Source organism: Xiphophorus couchianus, chromosome 11 (assembly GCF_001444195.1).
Source record: "Xiphophorus couchianus chromosome 11, X_couchianus-1.0, whole genome shotgun sequence".
NCBI lineage: Eukaryota > Metazoa > Chordata > Actinopteri > Cyprinodontiformes > Poeciliidae > Xiphophorus > Xiphophorus couchianus.
The window spans coordinates 20196428-20223169 of NC_040238.1; the positions used below are offsets into that span (position 1 = coordinate 20196428).

Consider the following 26742-nt stretch of genomic DNA (forward strand, 5'->3'; position numbering starts at 1 on the left):
TCTAAAAGAGCTGTACTGCTTTATGTCTTACATTTGCAGCTTTAGAGACCCAGGCTAAACATACAAGTGGTATTTAACCAAAGTAACCAGTAGATGAGCTCCAAAAGCGGAGTTTGATTTGGGCGACATGACTCACTGCGCAGGGTGGAATGGGTTTTGGGGTAGCATAATCACTGGAAAAATTGAGAGGGACAAAAACATTAGCTGTTCCTCAAGCTAGTTTTTATTATTTATATGGAAGCCAGAGGAATGGATAGTTTCGAATTGTTTTGAGGCCTCTTTAAATTTTACAGCCTGCTGTAATCTTCACTCTCACTCCAAGAGTCAGGAGGCCACCAGACTAAATGTCTGAGGTTTAAAGAACATAAACCCTTTTGAAATTGTTGAGTCAGAATGTCAAACATTATATGTTGGTGTGTGATCAAAGCACTTTTAGGCAGGAATAAATACGTTACGCCATAAATTATCTCTCACCAAAAAATTAATTGTACTTATATCAAAAAGATTTAGTAGTCCTTTCCTTAAGTTCTGTCAGGTTATGTTACTTGATTTTCTTCATATTGTTAAAATTAATAATAATTATTTATTTGTCCAAAAACTTTGGAAAAACACTCGGGCGTTTGTAGGGTTATCTTATTTTTCACGTAACTATATATCTGTTTTTCTTTCTGTCGCCCTGTCTACTGCTCTAGAACCTTCTATGTAAAGCATCAATATAGCATCAAACAATCAATATTCTTTTCATTTTAATGTTTATGATAATAATGTTTTTCCTCTGAAATTGGGATTTCTCAGGTCAGTGTGTTTGTTTAGTAGTTTTTTGGGCAGAACCATCAGTCTACATGGAAGTCAAGCATATGTCCTTTTTGTCCCAGCCTGTCAACACAGCAGCACATCTTACTGATTTTCCTGACATTTTACCTGTAAAAATATCTTTGCTCATTAAAATAAAATGGTCTCACTGGAAGGTCAGTCCTTCTCACCTTAGATGTGTTATTGTCTTGCCAGGTTGTTTTCGATCACTGTTCCGATCTTTGTTTAGCTGTTCCTGTAAGAAGTATTTCCTTCCTTCATGCTTCCTGATGTTCAGGATCTTCCTTAAAGAGAAATACCTCATTTATATGCATATCTACACTTTGTGCCTCTCAACATTTTGTAAAAACAGTCATTAAAAAAGCATCTAAAAGGCAGAAAGGTTCATGGAGGTCATATTTACCTACTTTTTGTCCAGATCAGTTTCAGATACACGCATCGTGTTATTATGAGAGCGTTCATTCAAACTGGCAACAAATCCTCGGTATGCCTCTCTATCTGATTTCAATTATAGATAATCTCATTATAAACTTCACAACTAATTCCGAACATCTGACTCAGGAAGAAATCCAAAGATTCCAGCAAAAAATCCCCATAAACTTCATTCTTTTTAATATATTTATTATTCATATTTTCATATTCAGACTAATCATCTGCCATCGTTGGTAAAAGAGCTGGTAGTGAAGTGATTCCCCATCCTTGTGTCTTGGTTTAAACTCTGCCTCACATGCACAGCTCAGTTTCCAGCTGCAATCCAGATAGACTTTACCAGGCCAAATATTTCAGTTTGTGTTTTTTTCCCCCCTCTCTCCTGAACATTGTTTACCATTTATGAGCCAATCGTGAAGCTGTACTTTGGAGAAAAAAAAAAGAATATTTGAAAAATGCTCAGACATTGTACCTTACCAGTAGTAAATATTTATTATTCGCATGGTATAAAAGACTTTTCCCACCCATTGTCTCCCTGTGCAGAGCTCCTTCAGCGCCCATCTGTTGTCCCTCTCACCCCGTTCTAACCTTTACTGCCTCTCATCCCCCAGATCCCTGTTACATAGAGGCTCCTTTATACATCGACTGAAGTGTAAAACAAACCCCGGTAGAGTCTTAAAGCCGCAGAAACTTGTTTTATGAGGTAAATATAACACAATCTTAAAAATATAGATGATGTGAGTCAATTTTTCCTTTATGATAAGCAAGAAAAGAAAAATATTGAGATAAATCAAATGATATAAACATGCTAGGAAAATGTCTATATCCTATATCCAACATGAATGTTGCTGTGTTGCAACATTCAAGTGTTGCTGTTGCTCTCTGTATTGTATTCAGCCTTATGGCTCTGCCTAGTGGTTGTAATATCAACTACATGGAATGATTCCTATCTGGGTTTTTCTGAAGGAATAACTTCACATTATTCTGGCTAAACAAATCTATCCTAAACATTGAAGACTGCTAATAACCAAGGTTTTCATTTATATGCAGTAAAACGTTTTTGGAGCAAGTGTGTCAAATCACACTTTAAGGCTAAAACATATCTGACACATAATTATGCAACTCATGCAACAGTGCCTACCTGTTTTCTTTTCAAATGGTCCGAGTTGTCCGCAGCCGTCCGGCGCTTGCCACAGCTTTGGTAACTTCTACCGCAAAGCCTGAAGCCTGGAGAATGTAAAATTCATCCCACCTGCACTACCTGTCAGGAATCTCTGAACACAAACAGAATAACAAAACACAGCATAAAAAAAGGGCACGAAAAGAAACATGCAGTGCATCAAATCTCAAAAAAAAAAAATATTTTCTTGTAAAATCCTCAATGAGACGGCGATGTCAGCTGGGTTATGGTGTGTAAATCCACCAGGAGGCAGCAACAGTGAAGGTAACAGTAATCAGATATGATGTTGATGACTGATCTATTTAATGGCTGATGTTAGATTGGATCAGGATCAGCTCTGCACAGAGCCTCTCCTCCAATAAGATCCAAGCATTTGTCCGTCGGGCTGATTCAGTTCAGCAGCTGCCCCATCAAAGGTGGAAGAGCAGTGGTGTATGGTCTACAGCTAATGAATATTTATTAGGCTTAAGGGAACTGCAGGGAATTACCCTTTCAACATTGCACTTCTTTATAGAAGTGGTTTTCATTAGTATTTTTCTTTCTCTTTCCTTTATTATCTCGGATTGTTTGAAAGTCATCGAGACTCTGTCGTCTTTCTGTTACCTTAGCAATAAGTTAACCCAAACTGCTTTGGTTGTGCAATACATATCCCACTCAACAAACAATAAAGATTAATTTGCAGTTATTTACAATATATTGGAGACTCACCTTTCCATCATATAGAAATGTTGATACACAGGCAACAACCATAGCACCATTGTTACACGAGGTAGTTCAAAATCCTTTACAGAAAAATAGTAAAAATAAACAATTAAAACAGAAAATGTATTAAAATAAAAACTTTTAAGTGTCATATCAAAAGCAAGAGTGCAGTTGGTAGCAATGTTGCCTTGCAGCAAAAGGTTCTGGGTTTGAATTCTGGTCTGAGGTCTTTCTACATGGAGTTTGCATGTTCTCCCTGTGCATGTGTGTGTTTTCTCCGGGTACTCCGGTTTCCTCCCACAGACCAAAAACGTGACTGTTAGGACAACTAGAGTCTCTAAATTGTCATTTGGTGGGAGTGTGTGCATGGACTATTAAGAATAGTCCAAGAATGGAGCCCTGAGGGACCTTTAGGTCAGGGGCCTCAAACTCATGTTCATTTTGGGGCGTGTTAAAAATCTGAATGTTCTTAACATTCATACATTGTGCCAGAATGTATAGATAAAACCCATTAAACTGTCAAAATATCAATAAACAGCATTCAATTCTTAAAGTCAGAGAGTATTCATCATCTTTTCACACTGATCAGTTCATCCAGAATTTCTTGATTATTTTTGTGGTTTTATACAATCAAAATCACAGATTTTGCAGTGCTAACTTAGAAATATTTGTAAGGAATATGTACAATATTTGCGCTAATAATATGATGCTAACTGTGACTTTTTATTACTCGCCGTATCAACCACGTACTATAACTTGGCAGCAAGTAAAGCTGAGGCAGCAGTCACTTAGACTCAATGTTTTGGGCCAATTTTGAGAAAAAAATTACAGTACAATCAGAACAAATGTGGAGACAAGTTGATTTTGTGTGAATTTCACAGATTTGTGAAAAACTAGTGGGACTTATTGATGTAATGTGGAGTTTAGAGGGCCACATAAAAAGCTGCGGCGGGCCAGATTTGGCCCCTGGGCCTTGAGTTTGACACATATTTGCAAGCTAAAATTTCTAATTGCAAAAGGATTCACAGTAGTGTGTAGAGTGTCAACCTACATTTAAAGTATTTAATGCCTAAAGTTGTTACTATTCTATGGTTTGTTAGTTCAATAGTTTTAATTCTAACTCAAATACGTTATGGTGCCTCACAAAGCAAGACTGAGACCATTTCAAAGTGTTGCTATGAGGCTATAAACAAGATTTCTGACAAATAAGAGCAACTTAATTAATATATTTCTCTAACTCAAATTAAAAGTAAAGGAAGGTCTGTGCAGGCTTCTTCATTTTACATATTTTTTGATGCTACGGGACAGAATTTGTCTGTGTTTGTTTCTGTGTTGGCCCTTTAATGACCTGTCAAACTAATCAGGGCCTTGCTTCTCCAAACTGGTGACAGCATTCAGCCCCCTAACAAATAATTGCCTGTCTGATGCTGCTCTTGCACTTTATTAATTCTAATCTCCTTAAGTGCCTCCTTAAAACAGATTAATCATAAAAAAAATGTCAATAAACCTATCAGTTGTATGGTGTGAACTACATCACGATTGGCTAATTCAAATTTGACACTTTTTAAAAGATAAATGAAGAATTCTGTAATACTCAGTCCTCTGGTTTACATTTTCAAAATTTAGTGCCCGATGGTATTTATTTCAACTTTATTTAAACATTTTAGACTACATAATTATGCTTAATGCCACACATCAATGTATTATTACACACAGACCACTTGTATTACTATATGTCACGTATTTGCTAAATTTGCTGTAGCTGCCAACTTCCAGTTGAATATGCTGTGCTTTGTGGAGTGTTTGAATGACTCAATAATTACCCAAAGGAAAACTTGAATATTTCTTAAAAGAAATAAAAATGCACTTTTCAGATTTTTACATAAGTAATAGGTGCTGCTGTTGCATCAAATAACAATAAAATAAATGGAGTTTGGTGGTAATGTGATCAAATATAATGAAGTTAAAGTATTATGAGTACTTTTTAAATGCTCATTTAACTGTTGGAAGCCAGCAGGGGACGCTTGCAGGCCTTTATTTTAAACGGTTATATTTCTTTTGTGTCAATTTTCTACAAAAACAAAATCCAACGGGGCATAACGGTGCAAAGATGTCCAGCTTTTCTCCAACAGAAATGAAAATATTCAAATTGTTTTAACAACATGCACTTAATATGCACTCGTAATTGGACAAAACAACGTCCAATACAAGTTTTGTATTGAACGACATTGACTAATCGATTGCGTTTGGGTCAGAAACAGTGCAAAGGCAGCAGCGTGGTGGAGAGTTAGAGCAACAGAGAGCCGACCTGCTGCAGTTGTGTGAGGGCGCCGCTGGGTGAGACTGAGTCCCTCTCTCGGCTGCTTCGGTCTCCACTGCTCCCTTTTCCCAAAGAAAAGAAGAGGAGATCTAGGTCCGGGGAGGAGGAGGGCCGCCGCCGCCATTATCGGAAAGCTGAGAGAAATTTCGCTTTCACACGCGCGATCGGCTCCTAAAATTGGCCAGGACATGAAGGATCCGTGTTGCAGCAGGAGCACATTTCACCGGAGACACCGGGGCGATTACAACAAACTCACTGTTGTCTGGTGTGCGACACCGGCCCAGCGTTATTATGTGGCCACAACAATGGACAGAATAATGATTGAAAAAGCAACGTGGTGAACCGAGAGGAAGACGTCTGGAGCAGACTTTCTTTTCTTTTTTTCTTCTTCTTTTTTTTTTACACGCCCGAATTTCGCAGGCGGAAAACCTCCCTTTTGCAAGAATAGTCCTGGACATATTTATTTCTTCCCGGCGTTTAAATGCAACAATAAAAAAAAAAAACAACCCAAAAAACCCAACATTTTTGCAACAAAAAAAAAAAGGAAGAAGAAGGGGGCGAGAATCCAGACATGTGTGATGGGGATTCATTTCCACTGACCACGCCATACGCAGCGTTGTGATATCAGTGTTATTTGGGAGCAGTTCCTGGCGTTTATTCTGCGGCTTTTGCTTATGCACATCAGGCGGCGGCGAGGGCTGCGGCAAGCGCTGGCCTGACAGATGCGAGAGGAGAAAGGGGAGAAACGCGATGGTATGTATCGCCCAAACGCGCTCCGATCGGCTCCTTTATTGGCTGACCCGGAGAAGCTGTCGAGTGCTCACACCCAAGACAAACTGGGTGGAAGTGGGTTCTCTTTAATCGCTGTGTGTGTCGGCGTGCAGCAGGGCAGGTCAGTCCACAGCCCCGGCGCTGCAGTTGCATGAGACAGCAGGCCTGGCGTGGTCAGCCCCTCTGAGCGCCCTGAAGCCAATGTTCGCTGGTAATCCTTAGCGGAACACAGAACTTGTCTCTGTAAGCGGGTTATACAACCCTGCGAGCCGAATTTGCGCTCCAGATCTCTGCTCAGAAGGTGTCAGATTGTTTTTCTAAATATCCGTTTGTTCGGGCATCAGGCCTAGCTCAGCTGCCCACATTTGTTTTTGACCCTGCTGGACTTTGCCTTTAAAGAAAGGGCAAACTGTGCCACCTCTCTTTTTTTTGTTTTGATTTTTAAATATAACTGCTTGGGTAATGTCGAAGTAGCCAAGGTCACTTTGTGTTATTAGTTTTGCCTTATGAAGTGGCCATCATAATGGCATTGCATCAGTACTGATATAGAAAGCAGTTATCTGTGCTTTAAAAATAGATGAGGTGAGAAAGTTTATGGCATCTTTTGCTTTGTTGTACTTGTGTTTGAATTTTTTGGGGGCAAATTATTTCTCTAGTGGCTTTTATTAGTTGGTAGGCTTGAGGAGAAGAATGTAAAGATTATATTTATAGTCTTTTTAGTACTGAATATTTAACTCCGTCAAAAAAAGCTTTGACATGGTAGAACAGGTAAAATGGAGTCTACTGCTGATAAGGACTGGTGATTGTTTAATCTGCTTAAAAATGATCTATAACTGGATATATAGTTATTCCTGGATTGTTTATATAAATGATTTAAAAAAAGAAATGGCTCAAATACTGATCCTTGAATAGCACCTGTCTTTATTTGTGCAGCTAAATAGTTGTATATGTCTGTACAAATATATGTTTTGCAATTTTTGGACAACCAACATTTAAAGCCATAACATATTTTTGAGTTTTAGAAGATGGAACTATAGTGGGGATTAAAGTTAATGTCCAAAAATAAAAGCTTAAATATGTTTTTCAAACACATCAAAACCCAGGAGATTTATTTTGGAAGATTGTTTTAACTCATTTCCCCTCAGGAATATTTAGCATGAATGATTTCTGAAATACCTCAACTTTCTAACTTTTAACCAAAACATGGGAAACTTGTATAATTTGAGAGTTTATTTAAAATTTATTTATATATATGTATATATATAAACTTTTTGCTACCTTATGTGGTTTGATTACCACATAATGATATAAGAAGATAGTTGGGGGATGGGAGGATAGATTGTTGGGCTGGAAGACATTTAAGTTAACATTTATGTTCCAATGTGTCAAAGTTTGAAAATTCCTATTCATAAACAATATCATGACTATAAATCTGGTCATTTTCCCCCTCTTGTAGCAGCACTATTTGTCTAGCTTAAAAATAAGTAGAGAATGGCGTGTTGACAGCACAGTCATTTATATGCATGTCACTAAACTCACTGATCAGCTGATACATCAGTTGAAGAGCCACTCCCAACATGCTTGTTCTTAGATTTTGGATCTCAGTCCCTGTTTTTTTTTCTTTCTTTTTTTTTTTTTAGATCAGCTGAGCTGAGAGTAATCTCTGCTGCATAAAATTATCCCTGGTAAAATGCAAAGACCGATTTCTTTTAATTTGTCACCATTGAACGTGTTACTCAGGCTAAAGCTCAGTTATCGAATCAAAATTTCAGCAGGTTAATTCAAAAACTGACATTGGGCCAGTCAAACGCAGAGTTCCAGCAAAAAGTCATAACATAATAGAATTTGTCCACACAACAAAGAAAACATGTTGAACTAGTCCGTCCTCCTCATTGTTGTGCATTGTAGCTGCAGCGTTGCAATTGATAATAAATAAGCTTCCCTTTTTCATGGAAATTTGCGTAAACCTGTGTTTTTCAGGTTTGGCTGCTACTACAGTGTGAGAAAAATCAATGGCTTCTGCCAGCAGATATTATAATGGCTGGCACTGGTGTTTCTGTAACACTCCCCTCACTAGGTTTGGCTTGTAATGAATGATGGTGCCAAAGAAATACAATAGGGCTTTACAAAAAAATACAAATCTTGGAGCTGTACAGTAAGAATGCTAACAGAATAATTTCACACAGTGTGCAACTAATTGATGTAATTTTTGCTTGCGAAATGTCACACTTTGGTAAATAATTGATATTTTAATATCAATGAGCAAAAGGAACTATTTTGTCACTGAAACAATAAGGGTGTTGTGCAAAAAAGGTCAGCTTGTTGTTAAATTATAATTCTTGTTTTAGAGGCACACATAGCACAACATTTAGAAGCATATTGCTATTGGATATATTAGAAAAAAATATATATTTTTGAATTTACTGGTATTTCCATTATTTCCAAATGTGTTCAGTTTCTTCTTTTGTACATTTTCTCGATTAACAAATGCTCTTTTTGTCTGACTTCCCTTCTTTTTTGTTTGTTTTGACAGGATGTGACTCTTATAAGGAATGAATGAAAGGACCTGCTGCTCTTATCACTGCACTGTTATTTATTATATCTGACGCCCAGCAGAAGAAGGAGCAATCTGATCTGTTCTGTGGATCAGCAGTATACGGACGAGCATATTAGTGATCTCTTTTATTCAGTGCCTATTTGTGGCAGGATGAGTTTCGAAAGGCTATGATGGCGAAAAAGCAAGATGCACGATCGCCCATTTACAACCTCATTGTGGTGGGTTTGTCTGGAACAGAGAAGGAGAAGGGGCAATGTGGGGTGGGCAAATCCTGCCTGTGCAATCGGTTTGTGCGACCCAGTGCTGATGATTTCTACCTGGACCACACATCAGTTTTAAGCACCAGTGACTTTGGGGGTCGTGTAGTTAACAATGACCACTTTCTATTTTGGGGGGAGGTGTCTCGGGTCCTGGAGGAGGGCCCTGAGTGCAGGATGCATGTTGTGGAGCAAACTGAATTCATAGATGACCAGACATTTCAGCCACACCGTAGCACTGCTATGCAGCCCTATATCAAGCGAGCAGCTGCGACCAAGTTGGCCTCGGCAGAGAAACTCATGTACTTCTGTACAGATCAGCTGGGTTTGGAGCAAGACTTTGAGCAAAAGCAAATGCCAGAGGGGAAACTGCAGGTTGATGGTTTCCTGCTTTGTGTTGATGTGAGCCGTGGCATGAACCGTAACTTTGATGACCAGCTGAAATTCGTCACAAACCTTTATGGCCAGCTCAGCAAGACCAAGAAGCCCATTGTGCTGGTGCTGACCAAATGTGACGAAGGTGTTGAACGCTATATCAAGGATGCGCATACTTTTGCAATCACAAAGAAAAGTCTCCCAGTAGTCGAGACTTCTGCTCGCTCAAATATTAATGTGGATCTAGCCTTCCTCACGTTGGTTCAACTTATTGATAAGAGCAGGGGCAAACCCAAGATCATACCTTATTTTGAAGCCCTGAAACTCCAGAGTCAGCAAATAGCTTCAGCCAAGGATCGCTATGAGTGGCTCATCAACCGTATTGTCAAAAATCATAATGAGACTTGGTTAAATGCCAGTCGACGAATGAACAACTCACCAGAGTACAAAGAATATGTTTTCTTGGAAGGAACAGCTAAATGCAAAAAGCTTTTTCAACAGCACGTCTACCGCCTGAAGCAAGAGCACATCGAGAGGCGTCGCAGGATATACCTTAGCACTCTCCCTTTAGCACTTAGTTCACTGGTGCCGGATCTCGATGAAATAGATCAGCTGAGCTGGTCTGGAGTGCAGAAAGTACTGGAGTCCAAGCAACACTTTACTCACTGGTTTGTCGTTCTGGAGGATTCTCCATGGGAAGACACATCTCACATAGACAACATGGAGGATGAGCGAATTCCCTCAGACCTACTGGAGACTGCTGAAGCAGAAGATATATTCAATGCCCATCTGGAACATCTAAGAAATGAATGTAGACGTGCAGAAATAAGACAGGAGTTTAAGCAAAAGTTAGCATCCTCACCCTTTGTCACGCCCGGCAAACCATGGGAGGAGGCCCGCAGCTTCATCATGAATGAGGAGTTTTATCAGTGGCTTGAGGAGCCAGAGTACTTGGACCTGTACAACCGCCATCAAAAGGAGATTATTGATCGTGCTAAAGAAGACTTTCAGGAGCTTCTGCTTGAATACTCTGAGCTTTTTTATGAGCTTGAAGTGGATGCCAAGCCTAGCAAAGAAAAGATGGGAGCAATTCAGGAGGTTCTGGGAGAGGAGCAGAGGTTTAAGGTGCTGCAAAAGCTTCCTGCTGAAAGAGATGCCCTTGTGCTGAAGCATATTCACTTTGTCTATCACCCCACCAAGGAAACGTGCCCCAGTAGCCCTCACTGTGGAGACTCTAAGATTGAGCAGCTCCTAGCATCTCGTTTTCCCACCTGTTACCCCTTCTTCGATGTGAAAGCTCATTTTGGGGACACCAAAGCTGATAGAATTAATTTGGTCATCCTAGGTAAGGATGGGTTGGCCAGAGAATTTGCCAATGAGATTAGAGCTCTGTGCACAAATGATGACTGGTATGTTTTAGACGGGAAGATGTATGAGTTGACACTGCGGCCTATTGAGGGGAATGTACGTCTTCCAGTAAACTCCTTCCACACCCCCACATTTACCCCTCATGGATGTCTTTGTCTGTATAACTCAAAAGATTCTCTATCTTATGTGGTAGAAAGTCTTGAGCGACTTAGGGAATCAACTCTAGGTCGAAGGGATAGCCAGCTGGCTCAACTGCCAACATCCGTCCTTTTAGTCACTAAAAGAGGGGTGGGCTCATATGTTGATATAGGTGGAGACACTGCCTTAAACCTAATAACACAGGGACAACAAGTTGCAAGGAGACTACAGTGTAGCTTTTTAGACCCAGCCTCCCCCGGTGTGGGCTATGGGCACAATGTAAATGAGACTCAGATCAATCAGGTGCTGAGAGGCCTTCTTGATGTTAGAAGGAGCACATCTTTTAGTAGCAGCTCCCCACCTCTCCTCCCTGAGCCTCCCGGTATCCGAGACTCTCCACATCAGCCAGCCCAAGAGGCAGACCTACGCATTGTCATGTGCTTAATGTGTGGAGACCCCTATGACATTGAACAGCTCCTGTCTCCTTTCCTGATGCATCAGCATTGCAGACCTATGTCAAATAGTGGCACTTCTGTGTTGTTAGAGCAGACTATTGGGGGGCACAAGCTGGCTATAGAGCTTTCTCTCCTCTCATATCATGCCTCGTTCACTTTAAGGAAGAGCAGGTTAGTGCACGGCTATATTGCAGTGTACTCAGTCACCCGGAAAGCTTCCCTGGAGACCCTGTGTGCATTCTTATGTGAGGTTCAGGACATTATCCCCGTTCAGCTGTTGGCAGTAGGAGATAGTCAGGCCGAGCTCACTGACAGCGACTTTGCCTGTGAACAGCTGATTCAGGGGGAGGAGCTGGCCCATGAGATCGAGGGTCGTTTCAATAGTGTGGTTTGTGGATCCGGGGGAGTGGTGGGAGGCCTGCACAGAATAGAAATGTTTCATTCATTTCTGATGGAGGTGGTAGAGAAGCGCAACATCGTGGAGGCCACACATATGTATGACAATGTTGCAGAAGCTTGCACCGGTGAAAATGTATACTCCCCGCGCTGCATCTCTCCCAGTCCTATGACCATGTTTGTGGATTCAGAGGATGACGTAGAGCCTTCTCCACCGTATTACGATGGCACTCTCTCCTCTCATGGTGGCGGCTTCAACATGCCTGACTTGGACTCCAGTGACATCTCTGTCATATCTGAGATCAGAGACTTTGAAAATAAGCTCAACAACAAAATACCCCCCCAAGTGAGAGTAAAACCAGGTGTCACTTTTGACTTCCGGAAGGTTGGCCGTAGTCCCTACATTGACACCTTAGGTCATCGTCGGTCCCTGCCCTCTGCTGTTACCTGGGTACCTGGTGGAGATGTGGGTTACGACCCCTCAGACTATGCCGAACCCATTGATGCCGTCTCAAAACCCCGCCCTAGCAACGAAGAAATCATCTACTCAGTTCCACATGACAGCACGCAGGGCAAAATCATTACCATCCGCAACTCCAACAGGATGCATTCAAATGGAAACGGCTCAGACAGCGAGGCAGACAGCAGCTCTTTGGAGAGAAGGAGGAAGTTCTCTGCAATCGGAGTGAAGCCCCGACTGTACCGCGACCGCTCGAAGCGGCTGGGCAAGTTCAGCAGTTTCCGTACAAGCTTTATAGGCAGCGACGATGAAATGGGAGCTCTGTCAAAGTCCAAAGAAGATGACTTTGGGACTTTGAAAGGTGACAGTCTTGTTAACGAGGAGATTGAGGACCCAAAGAAGAGGAACATTCTGAAGAGCCTCAGGAGAACAGCCAAGGTTTGTATTATTACAACCTTTTCTATTTTAAATCTTAGAGAAATTAGAGTAGTTTATGTCCAAATGTTAAATATTATCATTAAGGACTATTTTGTTTCAGCCTATGGAGTGCAGTGCACTATTCTTTCTAATTCCAGCACAGAGGTATATCCCAGTGAGATGGATCTACAAGCCTCGAGAATTAGCAGCCACTACGAGGGAAACCTGGCTTTGATGAATATTTTAAACTAATCAAAAGTCCTGTTTTCATCTCTTGCAGAAAACAAGACCAAAGCCGCGTCCATCGATTCCCAAGCCCATGGAGAGCTGTTACTTTGGAGTGCCGCTAGCAAGTGTCGTTTCCCCAGACAGACCAATTCCACTTTTCATAGAGAAGTGCGTCCACTTCATTGAGAAAACAGGTGAGTTTCTTTGGTATATTAAGAAGATTACAGACCTAAATGTTCATTTAGGTTTGTGCAAGATGCACTTCAAAACTACATAAAGTTTATTTCTTATAGATTTGAACTGATCGACACTTAGGGATCAACATCCCGAGTTTGCGGCTTTAAATAATTCAGGAGCAAAGTGAGAATTTCTACTTTGATAATTCTATCATTCAGCCTATCCCACTTATAAAAATGAAAGTGTTTCTGTGCGTGAATAAAAACTTGAGTGCTTTTTGAAAGACTAGAGAAAAGAATTAGTCATAATGAACAGTTTAATATATGAAATGGAAAACAGAAAATATATTAATTTGTATGAGTAACCTGGTAAACAAGAATGCTTCAGTTATCTTTTCATGATCATTATCTTTAATATGCATTTCTTATCAATTACTGGCCAATAGAACACAATACATGTTTACTTTACATTGATCTTTTGTTTCTAAACGGATGCCGAGGCAGCCGATACACATCCAACAATGGCTTTAAAGCAAATATTATGCTCAGTTAAGGTCAGTGCTGACTCATTCATAAATCGGCTGGAATCAGCAGAAATGCTCCAGATTGCGCTGTCCATATCTCCGCTAGCTGAAGACTGCCAGATAAGCTGAAGTGTTGCTTCCACTAAAGGCACTGACCAGACAAACACAATAACAGCCAGTCATTTTTGTATGAGTCAGTGTGCTTTTTTTATTCTTCTTTTGAAAACGTACTGTATTAGTTCACACCATATGTGCTGCATCTGGTGAAGATTTGTTAAAAAACAAGTAGAATTTATAAAATCTGTTCTTTTATCTAAAATCTAATATCTAAACATCACATTTTTACCCAGCTGCACTGCATGCTTGGAGAAATGAATAAAAATTTGTCAGATAGATTTCTCACCAACATCCAATATCTTTGCACTTCCAGCAGCACAACTTCTCACATGCATCTAAAACTTGGTTAAGTTTAATTTACCGGTAATGTTTAGACTTATTGGATTTTTATATAATATTAAACAATGCATTTTCTCTACTTCACTTTCTCTCTGAGTAATTTCTCTTGAAAACTATTTGCTTCAACCATTCATTTTTCTTTATTTGGGATAATTTGCTCCAATTTACAGCAAATTCTCTAGATAGCTGATACAAAGAGTTACAACTATTACTGGTTGTAATGGGTTTTTTTTATCATTAAAAAACCATTACAACTACTGGTAACCAGTAAAATTACCACTAGTGGTCCTTTTACCATTGTTTGCAGTTTTGATAATTAGGTTAAAGGTTAAATTCAATTCAGTTTATTCATATTGCGCCAATTCACAATAAATGGATCTACCTTGTAAAATCCATTGGAGGTCCCAGCCAACGGAAAGGCTCGTGTCTCTGAATGCTTTCCTCATAAGATTTGTAATTTTTTTCCCCTCAGCCTTCGTGCTGAGCTGACATCTGCTGATGACAGATTTTCTCTATATGTTCATCTGCTCCAGGCATGGGACTCGCACAAAGTCAAACTAAAGGTTTAAGAAGTAGCCACTTACAATAAAGAATCAGAGATTATGTTGTTCAGTTTACATGACGCGTCGATGCTGGTGAGCGCTTTCAAAGGTTTATTACTGAGAACCTGGAGAAAGTCACAGAGAGGCAAAAGCTGAAACAAAGTGATATAAGAACTCAATTTACTCTGCTTCGGAGTCTTGTTTAGTCCATGAAGAAAACTGGAGAGCTCCAAATGGTCAACACATGCTTTCTTCCTTTTCAGAGCTTTGTAACCTGATCACGTAATTTGTTTGGTGCTTTTGGAAAGTATCTTTACAGTCATGTCTGTTTGCAGAATGGCCGATGAGCCGTTTGTACTTTCCCTTTTTGCTGCTATGCCTCCCTCTACCTTTCTTTCTCTGCTTGCTTCGTCCTTCCAGGCCTGAACACAGAGGGTTTGTACCGTGTGAGTGGCAACAAGTCCGAGATGGAGAGCATGCAGAAGCAGTTTGAACAGGGTGAGTTGCTCACATGTAATTATCTGACTCTGAAAACATAAACATAGGGCTGTCAAAAGGAAAGGGACAAGCTGCTGATGATGACTGAAACTGGTGCTCCGGCTTTCTTATCTGATCCCTTTTACCTTTGTCGTTGTTTCCCCTTCAGACCACGGATTAGACCTGGTGGAGAAAGACTTCGCCATAAACACTGTGGCTGGAGCTCTCAAAAGCTTCTTCTCAGAGCTGCCTGAGCCCCTGGTGCCTTGTGCTCTGCAGGTGGAGCTATTGGACGCTTTCAGTAAGCAAACACTGCTGGGCTGGGAGGGTCCTCACACAAAACATAAAACAATTATTTCCTTAGGAGGAATGGGAGCTCATCTGGTCTGCTATTGTTTTGTGTGTTTGCGGTATTTGGGGAGAAAGGTTGTCCCGATGATCTAGTGACAGAGTTCAGCTGAAATTTGATCCGATGGATTAGTGGTGAGAGATAACTCTGTGTTTGTGTAGAAATCATGGACCGAGAGCAGAGGCTGTATGCCATGAAAGACGTCCTGAGGAAGTTTCCTAAGGAGAACTACGACGTCTTCAGATATGTAGTGAGCCACTTGAACAGGTAAGCTTTCTGATTTCAATCCCGGTCTAACCGATAGACTGGCTTGCATTTGTTTTGACCATATAAGTCCTTGAACTTTTTCCACATTTTGTCATGTCACAACCACCAATATATTACTTTTAATTGAGATACGACAGACCAACAGACAGCAGCTTTTAACATTTTTGCACATAGAAATCCACTAAGTAAAGAGTGAATTTGCCTCTTTTATTCTGATACCCAAAATTAAAGTCTAGTTCAACTGAGTCGGGTTATAAAGCAATGTCACAGCCTGTTAAGAGTCCAGTGTTTTTAAATGGAAAGCCAAGAAGCCCTTGGTTGCTCTGGAGGAGCTTCAGAGATCCACAGCTCAGTTGTACCTCGTATGAGTCAAAAATGAATTTTTTTTAACCTACTTTCGTAACTATAGAAACCAACTCTGCACACCAGCTCAAACGCACCATCCTCATGGTGAAACATGATCATCATGCTAAAGATAGGTTAATGTGGCGGCAGACAGAACTAAATACAGGACAAACTATTGAGAAGGTTATAAATAATTTAAGGAATAATATATATACTGTATATATATTTTAGATGAAAACAGGATGGGGGGGTTTGCTTCAAATTTGGTACCCATTTTACATTGTTTAATTCTCTTATGAAGGACGCCTGTCTCTTCCCCTATTAGAGACAAAGCTACAGAATTGAAAACAAGATGTACATCTAAATCTGCAAGGTGTATGAATACTTTTGGTCTTCAGTATATTAGACTATCAAAACTTTGAACCTAAATCCAATTGAGAATTTTTGGCAAATCTCAGTTTACATTCACAGATGCTCTTCAATCAATCTGACTGACTTTAAGATTATTTTGCCAAACATTCATTCATTATAACTCAAAATCTTAAAAGATCTGCAGCTGTTATTGCAACAGAAGGTGGGTTTGTAGCTTTTTCGTTCCACTTTATGATTACGCCCTTCTTTATGTTGGTCTGTCGCATAAAATGTCTTAAAAGACCTTTGTGGTTGTAACGCTACAAAATGTGAAAACTTATGCTGCATTAGTTGCTTTTTTTGGATGCTGTAGACGATGTGGTGTTGTGTGTTTGTTCCCAGGGTGAGCCAGCTGAGCAGACTGAACCTAATGACCAGCGAAAACCTGTCCATCTGCTTCTGGCCCACCCTCATGAGGCCCGACTTCACCACGATGGACGCCCTAACTGCCACGCGCACCTACCAGACAATCATCGAGACCTTCATCCACCAGTGTGCTTTCTTCTTCTACAACCAGCCGCTGATCGACTCCCCGACGGGCCTCGGGGGCCTCCCCGCCTCGCCCACCACCACCCTGGGCGGGAGCTCCGCCTACTCCTGCTACCGCTCCTCGCCTCCGCACACCGCCGCGCACTTCAGCCCCCTGCAGCAGTCTCCGCCCACCACGCCGCAGTCGCCCCTTCAGTCCCTGCTGCCGCCGCTCCACCAGCACCCCCACGCCCACCATTCTCCTGCTGAACAAGAGACACTGTGAGAGACGATGACACCGTGTGTGCCCATGATGACGCTGGACCTTGTCACCGCTACACACAAACACATTCAGACACGAGAAAAACAAAAAGAAAGCAAAGCTAAATCTCAAACATGGACAAACCTAGGTTAGGTGGGAGTGTGGGGGGGGTTGCAGGAAGTGATGGTGGTCATAGTTGTGTGAAATGTGGCATGCTTCCATTATCAGTGAGGCGGGCGGAGGACGCTGCAAGGCTACACTACCAAGAAACCTCCAACCCACGCTGGACTGAATGATTTTCATTTTTTATGTGTAATATTAATTTTTCTTAAAGTACCACCACTGGATTTATGGACCAGCCCCCCCTGTAGGTCCGTAGGGCAGCAGTTTGTTACATAGAAGCAGAAGATTATCGTCTGCGCTTTTTTTTTTTTTTTAAAAGGCATTTCTCATGTTGCTCTATTTGAGGGGCTCAGCATGCTGGGAAAGGAAAGAGGGTGGGGTATCACATCCAGGGATGCACTTTAACAATCACTGTTTTTCTTTGCTTATTTTTGTTTGTTTTAATTTCTCAGCTCAAACAGCCATACGTACCATTGCCTCAACCGAGCTCTGGCAGATCAAACTTTGTTTACATCATGTTTTTTTCCTTTTTTTAAAAAAAAAATCCACAGACCTATCTGAAGCACTTTTTGATAGTGTAGTATTAAATATGAAGAAATGCCACATAGGTTAATTATCCATAATGTTTGTTTTTAGTGGCTGAATGTGGCACAAGTTCAGAGTCTTTTTGTAGAAAAAAACAAAACAACAACAACAAAAAAAGCAAAGTTAGTCTTCTAATTAGATCCAGTTGTCCCAGCTGTTTTGGGTTGTGATGGAAAGTCTGAATCTGCTTAATGTTCCTCATTCATCCATACATGTGAGGAAAATAAGGAAAAAGAAATTCTTCTCATCTTCTAGCTGTTTGTTGATCCAAGTGGATGTTTAGGGGCTTTGTTTTTTTTTTTTTTATCCGACATCAGTTGAAGGAGAACTGTTGCCATGTTGAATGTGTAACCTAGTCGCATCATCATCATCCTCATCATCGTCAGCCGGTGTCCATGGAAACGAAAATGCTTGAAACGCGATAGGCAGCCCGACGCGTCGTCGTGCTGTCTGTCGACCCCCAGCTCCTTGTCTTCATGTCATATTAAGAACCTTTAACCGGGTCTGGGATCTTTACTGTTACTGCAGGTTCTGCTGAAACGGAACCTGGTTGGAGAGGAAGCGAAACCCCTGCTGCGGTTGGGACCCGTTCGGGGAGCGTCTGCTCACCGTTTTCAGAGGCAGCTCTGCAAAATGAAGGCCCTCTGACTAAAACCTTATGAACTTTTAACAAGAAAGTAGCCTGCTGTCTTTCAAATGCGAGGATTGTAGCACTGTCTTTTGGTTGCGTTTGCATCGGGCTCATCTGTTTTACTGGTACTGTTGGGGATTATCATTTTTGTGTTCAACAGACTGGAACAAGGAAGAAAAGAAAAAAAAATGAAGTGTTTTTCTCAGACTGCCCTGAGCTTGAAGCTTCGACCATTCAGACCAACATGATACCTGGGAGTGTATAAATAATATTGCTGCATTATTTGGCTTTCAGCAAAAAAGGAAAGAAAAAAAATAAATAAAGAGAGAGGAAAAAATACCTGACCAAATGTGCCGTTGGAAGGATCAACGAGTGGGTGCACACCACGTCTCCGTTATGGTTGTTTATTTGTACGTTGTGGGGAAGGGGGAGGGAGGGACGCCGCCCTTTAGTTGATGGTAGAAAAAATTTCTAGTGTGTATTTCAATTATTGGAGGTTCCTTTTTACGATTTTTGTGAATGGTTTAAAAGGCCACTTAAAATTAGTGCATGATTTAAAAAAAAAAACAAAAAAACGAAAGAAATAAAAAAAAAAAACATAATACCACACAAGAAGGGAGGAGGATAAATGCCCTCTTTCTGTTTTTAAAACATGAAGTAAGTGTGAGAACAAGAATTGATTTAGCTGAAAAGGTTCATGTATTGTGTGCACCAGGAGCAAACGGTGGAATTTGTCTGACCGAGAACGTTTGAATATGAAGGCCTTATGTGAACTGTATAATAGTTAATAAATTAAATCTTGTAAAATTTCCTGCATGTGTATCTATGTGTATGTTTTTATTGATCTAATTTTCCAGTCAAGAGTCCGACTTTTGATTTTGGTATTCAAGAGTCAGAGATTTTGATATTTGGAGAAACTTTGAATACCGAGCATCCTACTTGTTGGTACAGCAGTGTGTATTTGTATTTGATTTGCTTTCTGACCAAAACCAAGCAGCAGAACCAAACCTCCTAGAATGAATCACATTTTATTAAATTTGAACCACAGATAAAGAGAAAGATAAACTTCACTTTATCTTTAGAAAAATGTGCCTGACATTAGTTTGTGGAGGCAAAATGACTTTCAAGTAGTGTGAACACTTTTCCATCGCACTGTACATTTTCTCTTCAAAGTTATAAGCAGGCACCTTCAGCAAGATGAGCACATTACATATTTTAAGCAGGAACAGTGGCTCAACAGGCACTTATACTAAAGCTTATTAAGCAGAAGCTTTAGTATAAACGCACCGATGTATGAAACTAAGAAACATGTATTATTCACAGCATATCCGTCATGAACGACTGCACTCTTTTAGGAGAGCACCTTCCGTCACGGTATCCCGAAACCTCTCTGGACGGCCATAGCTTTGAAAGGATAACTGCGCCACCTTGTGGCCGTTTGGATGTAGAGCAGAAAAAAAAGATCTGGGTGTGTCCCATGTAACAGATTACCATGCCGTTACAAATTTATGCGCTTGAGTCTTCTAGATTTGTGGGAGACAGCGCAACTAATTACAGTGCAAATATTTAGGCAAGTGAGAACGTCTTGTACCAGAAGTATCCTATCAAAAATCGGACTTTTTTCTTTCTTTCTTTCTTTTTTCCCCCACATCGAAATGGAACCTGTTAGAGATCTCTTATGCTTAAAAGCCGTCAGACGAGCGTCCGGAAGCAACGCTACGATTCGGATGCAATTTGGTACATAACCAATGAGGATGCAAATTATCCGCTCTTCAAGGAGCTGGCTTGTTTAGAACAGCCACTAGAGGGCACTAGCGGCGGGGCAGCAGAGCAGTTACCAGGCATCAGGGTGTCAGTCAAATCAGCCAGCATTGCAACAGCATGCAACACTTTTCTGGATTCCCAACATCTAAATCTGACCTTTTTTCCTTCGTGGTAAAAATGTGTTGCTTTGAAAGGTGGCCGAGCTCTTCGACTGACTGTTAATTGCCGAGCCAATCAGAGAGCTGCCTTCAGAAGACGCTAGTAGGAGGCAGAGCAGCTTTCGATGGCCACATGGTGCAGAAAATGGACTTTGTCGATAGATTTATTAATCTTAACTTCAAATAGAGTATGTCTAGGAAGTTGCCACTAAGTATTGTTAAATTAAATAGGGTTGCATGGTTGGATTTTTGCTCTTTCAGCTGGCTTACAAGGTCAGATATTTCTGATTTATGATGTGTGGATTCAGGTGTTATACACCCGTCAGTTCCTTTATATAATAGAAGCAATGATAACAGTTTTTCTAAATGGTTTTAATTGTAGTTTGAGTGCTTAAATAATTCATTTGCCTGCATAATAGTCATATTGTTGAAGTTCAAACGTGACGGTTTACTGCTCCGTTTCAGAACCACACCTTTATAAATAGATGCAAACTTGTTTATGGATACCTTTAATAAACCACAACTTAAAGAGAACTGAAGGACCTTTGTGCATTCTGATCAATGCCTCCTGATAGCCACGTTTCTCAGTGAAATTAGGTATTTTATGCTGTCTACAAAACCTTTTTAAATATTTTTCCCTGTGGTATGAATAATGCAACAGTGACTTTACTGAATAAAAACGGAATTGAGAGGATAAGTTAGATTTTATCGTGTATTTGTAATCCACACAGGTTGTAAGATTGAAATTTGAAGCAAGATATTTGGATACACTGTTTTGCCAGGTAGCCAATTTTAAACAAATTGCAACAATTGAAATTAAACTTAGTGAATGGTCTGAAATTTGCCAGAAGATGGTGGTTTGACTTGATCAGGTACAATTGTCCAAATATTTACGTGTATTTGCATTTGTATTCTATACATACTTGTCTAGAATATGTATAGGACAGTGACGTGCGGTGAGGTTCATAGCTGGTGAGGCACTGACGTCATCAGAATCAGATTTGCAAATAGATGCATAGATTGACAGCAGTTTACAGGTTATGTTTCACTTCTGCATCCTTACACATACAAACCTTTCAGCTCCGGCGTTGGTCTTCCTTTGGTTATTATCTCCTGCTTCGATTGAAAGTCCACTTGAGAAAACTTTTTTAGTGTTGTAATGTAGTCATCCATGTCGAAAGTCGGGATAAGCGAGAGGAAAAAAATCACTATCTCTATTATAATCTATTGCTGCACTTGACTTGCTTCCCGAATCGTTTAGCCTAGCTCGCTGTCACTTACTCGGCAGTTGAGGAGTGAACAAGACGAACGTCTGGGATCTTGAGCGCCCCCTGCCATGAGGCAAGAGAACTGCCTGCCTCACCTCGAACCTGTTCTCTGCCGTTTATAATCGCTCATTACACGAAACACGTTACACAAACACAGTTGGTGACAAAAAGCACTGTACATTATATACATAAGCTAAACTATTGGAAATAAGTTCACATATTAAATTTGTTTAAACCATTTTATTGACGCCGTACAGCAACATGCTCTCTCCGCTTAGCAGCCAGCGCAGAGCCAGGGGTTGCGCAATCCAAGGTGAGGCAGAGCTCGCTGCTGCCTCACCGGCATCGCTTCCAAGCATTTGAATGGGAAAATAAGAAAATTCAGCGATTTTGAACAAATAAAAATCGAAATTGGTGAAGCTACATGAAAAATAAATATTTTTTAGTACAAACCACCGGATGAATATAACAATTTAAATTACTTTATGATTATATATTTTCTTTCTTTCCATGATGGCTGGTGAGGCACTGCCTCACCTGCCTCCCCTGACCGCACGTCACTGGTATAGGATACATATTCTAGACAATATGTCTAGAATATATTGTCTATATATTCTAGACAATATTATAATGAATTCTAGATTCATTATAATATTCATATTATAATGAATATTATAATATTCATTATAATATAACAATGAATATTATTTTATAATATTCATAAAATAAATATTATGAATATTTATTATATTCATAATAAATATTATGTTATTATGAAATAACATAATATTTCATGTTAGCTATCTTTGCTAACATGAAATATTGGGCTCTGTATAACATTAGGTCAAATAGTTTTAGTCAAAAAAAAGGAAAACGGTTGAAAATGACAGAAGCCATGGCATATGAAAGATAGCTTTATTGCACAAGGTGTTAGAATGATCTTTTTAGTTTTTGCTTTTTCATAGAAAATGTACCTTTGAACACAAGCAATTGCTGTAACAAGCAACTTAAAGAAATGTTTGGGATATCTTCAACATCTTTTTTTGTTTTTATTTTTCATACATTTTTCCATCAATTTTTCCCTTTTAGTAAGCATGCAATGACTTTTCCGAGGGTCGAACAAAGTATAAAATAATGATATTAAAAAAAGTAAATGGGACAAATGACAACATCAAAATACGTTGTTTTTTTTCTTTAAAAAAAAAAAAAAAAAGACTAAAAATTCTTCAAATTAGTAGTATCAAAAACATAAGGGGGGGAAAATGTGTTTGTCCATCTTTAGAAAAAAACAACAAAAACAATTTGTGATGTTATTTCAATTTTGAAAGTGGGACTTTCCACCTTGATGCGTCCCCTGATTTATTCTGAAGAAAATAGCTCTTCATACAAAACTGTGTTTTATGTACAAGACTCAATTTAAAAACAACACTGACGAAGGTAGAGATGAAGGGTCTGGTGTGGGTCGGGGGGGCGAATTTGTACCTCAGTTTATCTCAGTGGGGAACGAAGGCGAGAGCCGAAACGATGCCGTTTCACATCGTGGCTCCGGTCCAGTATATACACAATACAATAGTAGTCTGTATGACCAAAAGAGCCACAAGTCCCTGATTTTACTTGGCTGAACTGGTGTGTAACACAGGCCGTGTACTGTTGGACCCCTGGAACCTAAATTTCTGACAAAACTGAAGAAAAAAAATCAAAATCAACAGACCAACAAAAACCCTCTCCTTTCCTCTAAACGAGCAAGCAGACAAACAAACAAAGCAAATGGGTAAATAAATAGTCAACACAAAACACTATCGCGGGACAAAACGGCCTTCCCATAGGTTCTTGTGTTCATGTACAACAGCGAGAAAAGGATCATGGATGGACGATGTGGAGATAAAAAAGAGTGGGACATTTACAGTTCTTCAGACAGGACGACAACAAAGATATCAATTCCGTGAACATCATATAATTTTCATAACTGAATTCCCTGACATATAACATCTCTTGACATTAATATTATTAATACTTCATTCACATTATGACTGGCATTCAGTTCAGCTTATTTATTTGGCTGAGAAGCAAATAACTACATCTTGGGAGGATTTGCCACCTAGCCACAAACACAGGCCTTAAAACCGGAGAACAACCCAAGTCTCTAACCACTTTGCAGCAAACTGCATACAGGTGTTTTGGGATCCACTGAGATAACAATATACAGTGCCTTGCTAAAGAATGCATCCCTCTTGAAATACTTTTTTTTTTTTTTTTAGATTTGTTTCATGTAAACCAGGGGTGTCAAACTCCAGTCCTCAAGGGCCGGTGTCCTGCAGTTTTTAGATGTGCCACAGGTACAAAACGCTGGAATGAAACGGCTTAATTACCTCCTTCTTGTGTAGATCAGTTCTCCCAGCCTTGCTAATGACCTAATTATTCTATTCAGGTGCAGCAGAGGCACATCTAAAGGTTGCAGGACACCGGCCCTTGAGGACTGGAGTTTGACACCTGTGGTGTAAACCTATTGATGATCACATGTTATTTCACATCCACCACCAATTTAACTCTACTTTATGCTGCTTCGTCACATAATATCCCAATACAATACATTGAAGTTAGCGGTTGTGATGTGGAAAAGAGGCGTAACAGCTTTTACAAGACACTGTAACTTTTGAATCTTAGCATATCAACCTAAACCAAACACTCGGGCTAGTAACAAGCTATAGAAGAAGACATCATTGAAGGCCTGGTATTGTGATTGTTTCCCCCCCAAAGCCACACAAACAACCAAGGCGCCACAGCTTAGGGAAGGTGTAATCTTCCCACCCTGCTTTCTGTTAGCCCATCTCCACAACAGAGAGGGTCACTCTTCCTTCTTAGCTGGCCAGCACGCACTAACATACAGAATATCTCACATATATACTAAACATTTTCTTTCTTAAGTCCAACTTTTCTTAAATTTTCTCTACTTCTAAATTCAGTGATTGAGCGATTGTCTCCTTTCTTAAAATTTGCCGGTAACGTTAAACCGCTGTATATAACTATCACGTCGGTGTAGCGCATACAGTTTATACTTTGTCATCATTTCCCTTAGATGTCAATAATATACCTACATAGAAATATATATGTAAAATTCTTTATAATACCAAATATTCTCTATTTGTAAGGTGAGAAATTACAGCTGCTTCACCAGGGTTGTAGTGACTGGACTGAAGAGTTGAGACATCGTTCAGCTGCAGAGAGATGAGTGGAGAATACTGATTTGTGGAGGTGAATCTGAATCGTTGCCTTTTGGAGTCGCAATTAAAAAAGGGAAATCTGCCAATTCTTATTAGGGAGAGACACCAAGAGAGTGAGAGAGAGCGTGGGAAAACAGGGGACTTAGCTGAAGTCCAGCAAACTGATCAAAAAATATAAAATAAGTCAAATCAAAAACTATGAAGGACATTGTGTTTCCGTGGGTGTGTGTGTGTGTGGGCGCGTGCGTGTGTGTGTGTGAAAAAACAAGATGGTCGCACAGCTTCATACTGGCTATTATAGTTTTCATGAACTCAGAGCCTTCAGCTCTTCGGTTACAGTCAATATTTGCAAAAATGACCACAGAAATCACATTCTGCATTTGGCTGTGTGTCTCCTGCAGGAACTGAGTGGAGCTGAGCACCAGCCGGCTGGAACTGTTAGTTGGAGTTAGTAGTTCTCGTATATTTAGTTCCATTTGAACATGAACAGTAGGGTTAGCTGGGTCTCTGTCTAGACGGGTGGGATGCCTCCAACTCCTCCGCCCCCTTGAAGGAAAAGTAGACAGGAAGCCGGGCGGTTCGCCATGAGCTTGGCTTTCAGAAAGATGCCCGCAAGCCTGTTGTGGCTCAGACTTATGAGAGCCAGAGTGGTGCTGGCTGCGGAGCGGGGCAGCAGTGCGAGTCTGTGCAACGGACCGGACTACACCAGCGTGTAGGACTTGGAGTAGGCCCCCACGCTCTGCTTCTGCAGCCTCCCCAGGGCCGAGGAGCTGCTCTCGAGCAGCGAGTCTCTGGAGCCGCCCACCTTGTTGCTGTTGGTGGGGTTGCTGCTCGTGCTGGATGTGGAGGCCGTCGCTGCGTTGTTGGAGCTGGGCATGGTGAGAGTCCTCTGGGGCAAGGTGGAGGTGCTGGAGCTCGCGCCCAGGCTGCCCAGGCCGGAGTGACCCAGCGTCAGGGCCTGCTGCTTGGCCGGGTCTAGAGTCTTGTGACGGCCCTGGGTGTGGTACGCCCGCTGCGTCAGGCTGCGGATCGAGGCTTCCCGTGGCGGCACTGCTGGACACGGGTCATGCAGAGAGTCCCCTTGCTTGCGGAAGAATGGGTCTGCCTTCATGTAAAGGGGTAGATTGCAGAACTCACCTTTTGGAGAAAAAATAATAATCAGGACAGAAATGTTGTTTTCTTTTTAACTGAAAGGGAATCTGAGTGCTTCAACCTGTGACTCCTTTTTGCCTCTCCAATTTTATTATACAATATCTTGCAAAAGCATTCATACCCCGAGTTGAATGTTTTGACATTTTTTCTCCAATGTCTTTTGATAATTGTGAACTAAAATGACACATGACTGTCAAAATGCTTCATAAGACATAAATTCACTCTGAGACATCCACCTTAGCTGCAGACATCCAGTGCTCAAGTGGGAGACTCTGTCCAAAGAAAAACAAAATTTTCTCTCCATAAATATGTTTTTGTGGAGGATTAGCAAAATAAAAACCTTCATTAGGGAATGCCGTAGGGAGTTTTGTTTGCTACAAGCCCAGTGGGAGACACAACAAACACATGAAGGCAGGTTCTCTTGCTAAATGACACTAAAATGTAATTTTTCTGACCTAAGTTCAGAATGCAATTTGTTGTGGAAAATTAACACACACACTGTATCCATGGTAAGACATGGTAGTGCAGCAGAGATGGACGGAGCTGAAAAATAAACCAATACTAAAAGGCTTTGGAGAAAATTCATTTTACAGCAGAACAACAACCCTAAATATAAAGTCAGAACTACAATGGAATGATTTAGAATAACGTTAATTCATGTGTTAGAATGGCCCAGTCAAAGTTCAGACCTAAATCC

At 40.6% G+C, this 26742-nt stretch overlaps 2 protein-coding genes across 3 annotated transcripts in view; one reads left to right on the forward strand and one right to left on the reverse strand.

The window, feature by feature from the left end:
• Window positions 1-3258: 3258 nt before the first annotated feature.
• arhgap35b (Rho GTPase activating protein 35b) lies at window positions 3259-19294 on the forward strand. The gene is made up of 7 exons (XM_028031798.1): window positions 3259-6197; window positions 8749-12659; window positions 12919-13060; window positions 14985-15062; window positions 15211-15342; window positions 15552-15657; window positions 16756-19294. The coding sequence occupies exons 2-7, from the start codon at window positions 8940-8942 to the stop codon at window positions 17165-17167; spliced, it is 4590 nt and encodes a 1529-aa protein (XP_027887599.1). The 5' UTR covers window positions 3259-6197; window positions 8749-8939; the 3' UTR covers window positions 17168-19294.
• A 4744-nt stretch (window positions 19295-24038) lies between these two features.
• Window positions 24039-26742, reverse strand: part of LOC114153579 (Down syndrome cell adhesion molecule-like protein 1 homolog) — a 69516-nt gene continuing 66812 nt past the window's right edge. For both annotated transcript variants that reach the window (XM_028032226.1, XM_028032227.1), the window contains exon 33: window positions 24039-26030. In XM_028032226.1, the coding sequence (XP_027888027.1) occupies window positions 25594-26030 (437 nt within the window). In that variant the 3' untranslated portion in view covers window positions 24039-25593. The remainder of the gene's footprint in view (window positions 26031-26742) is intronic.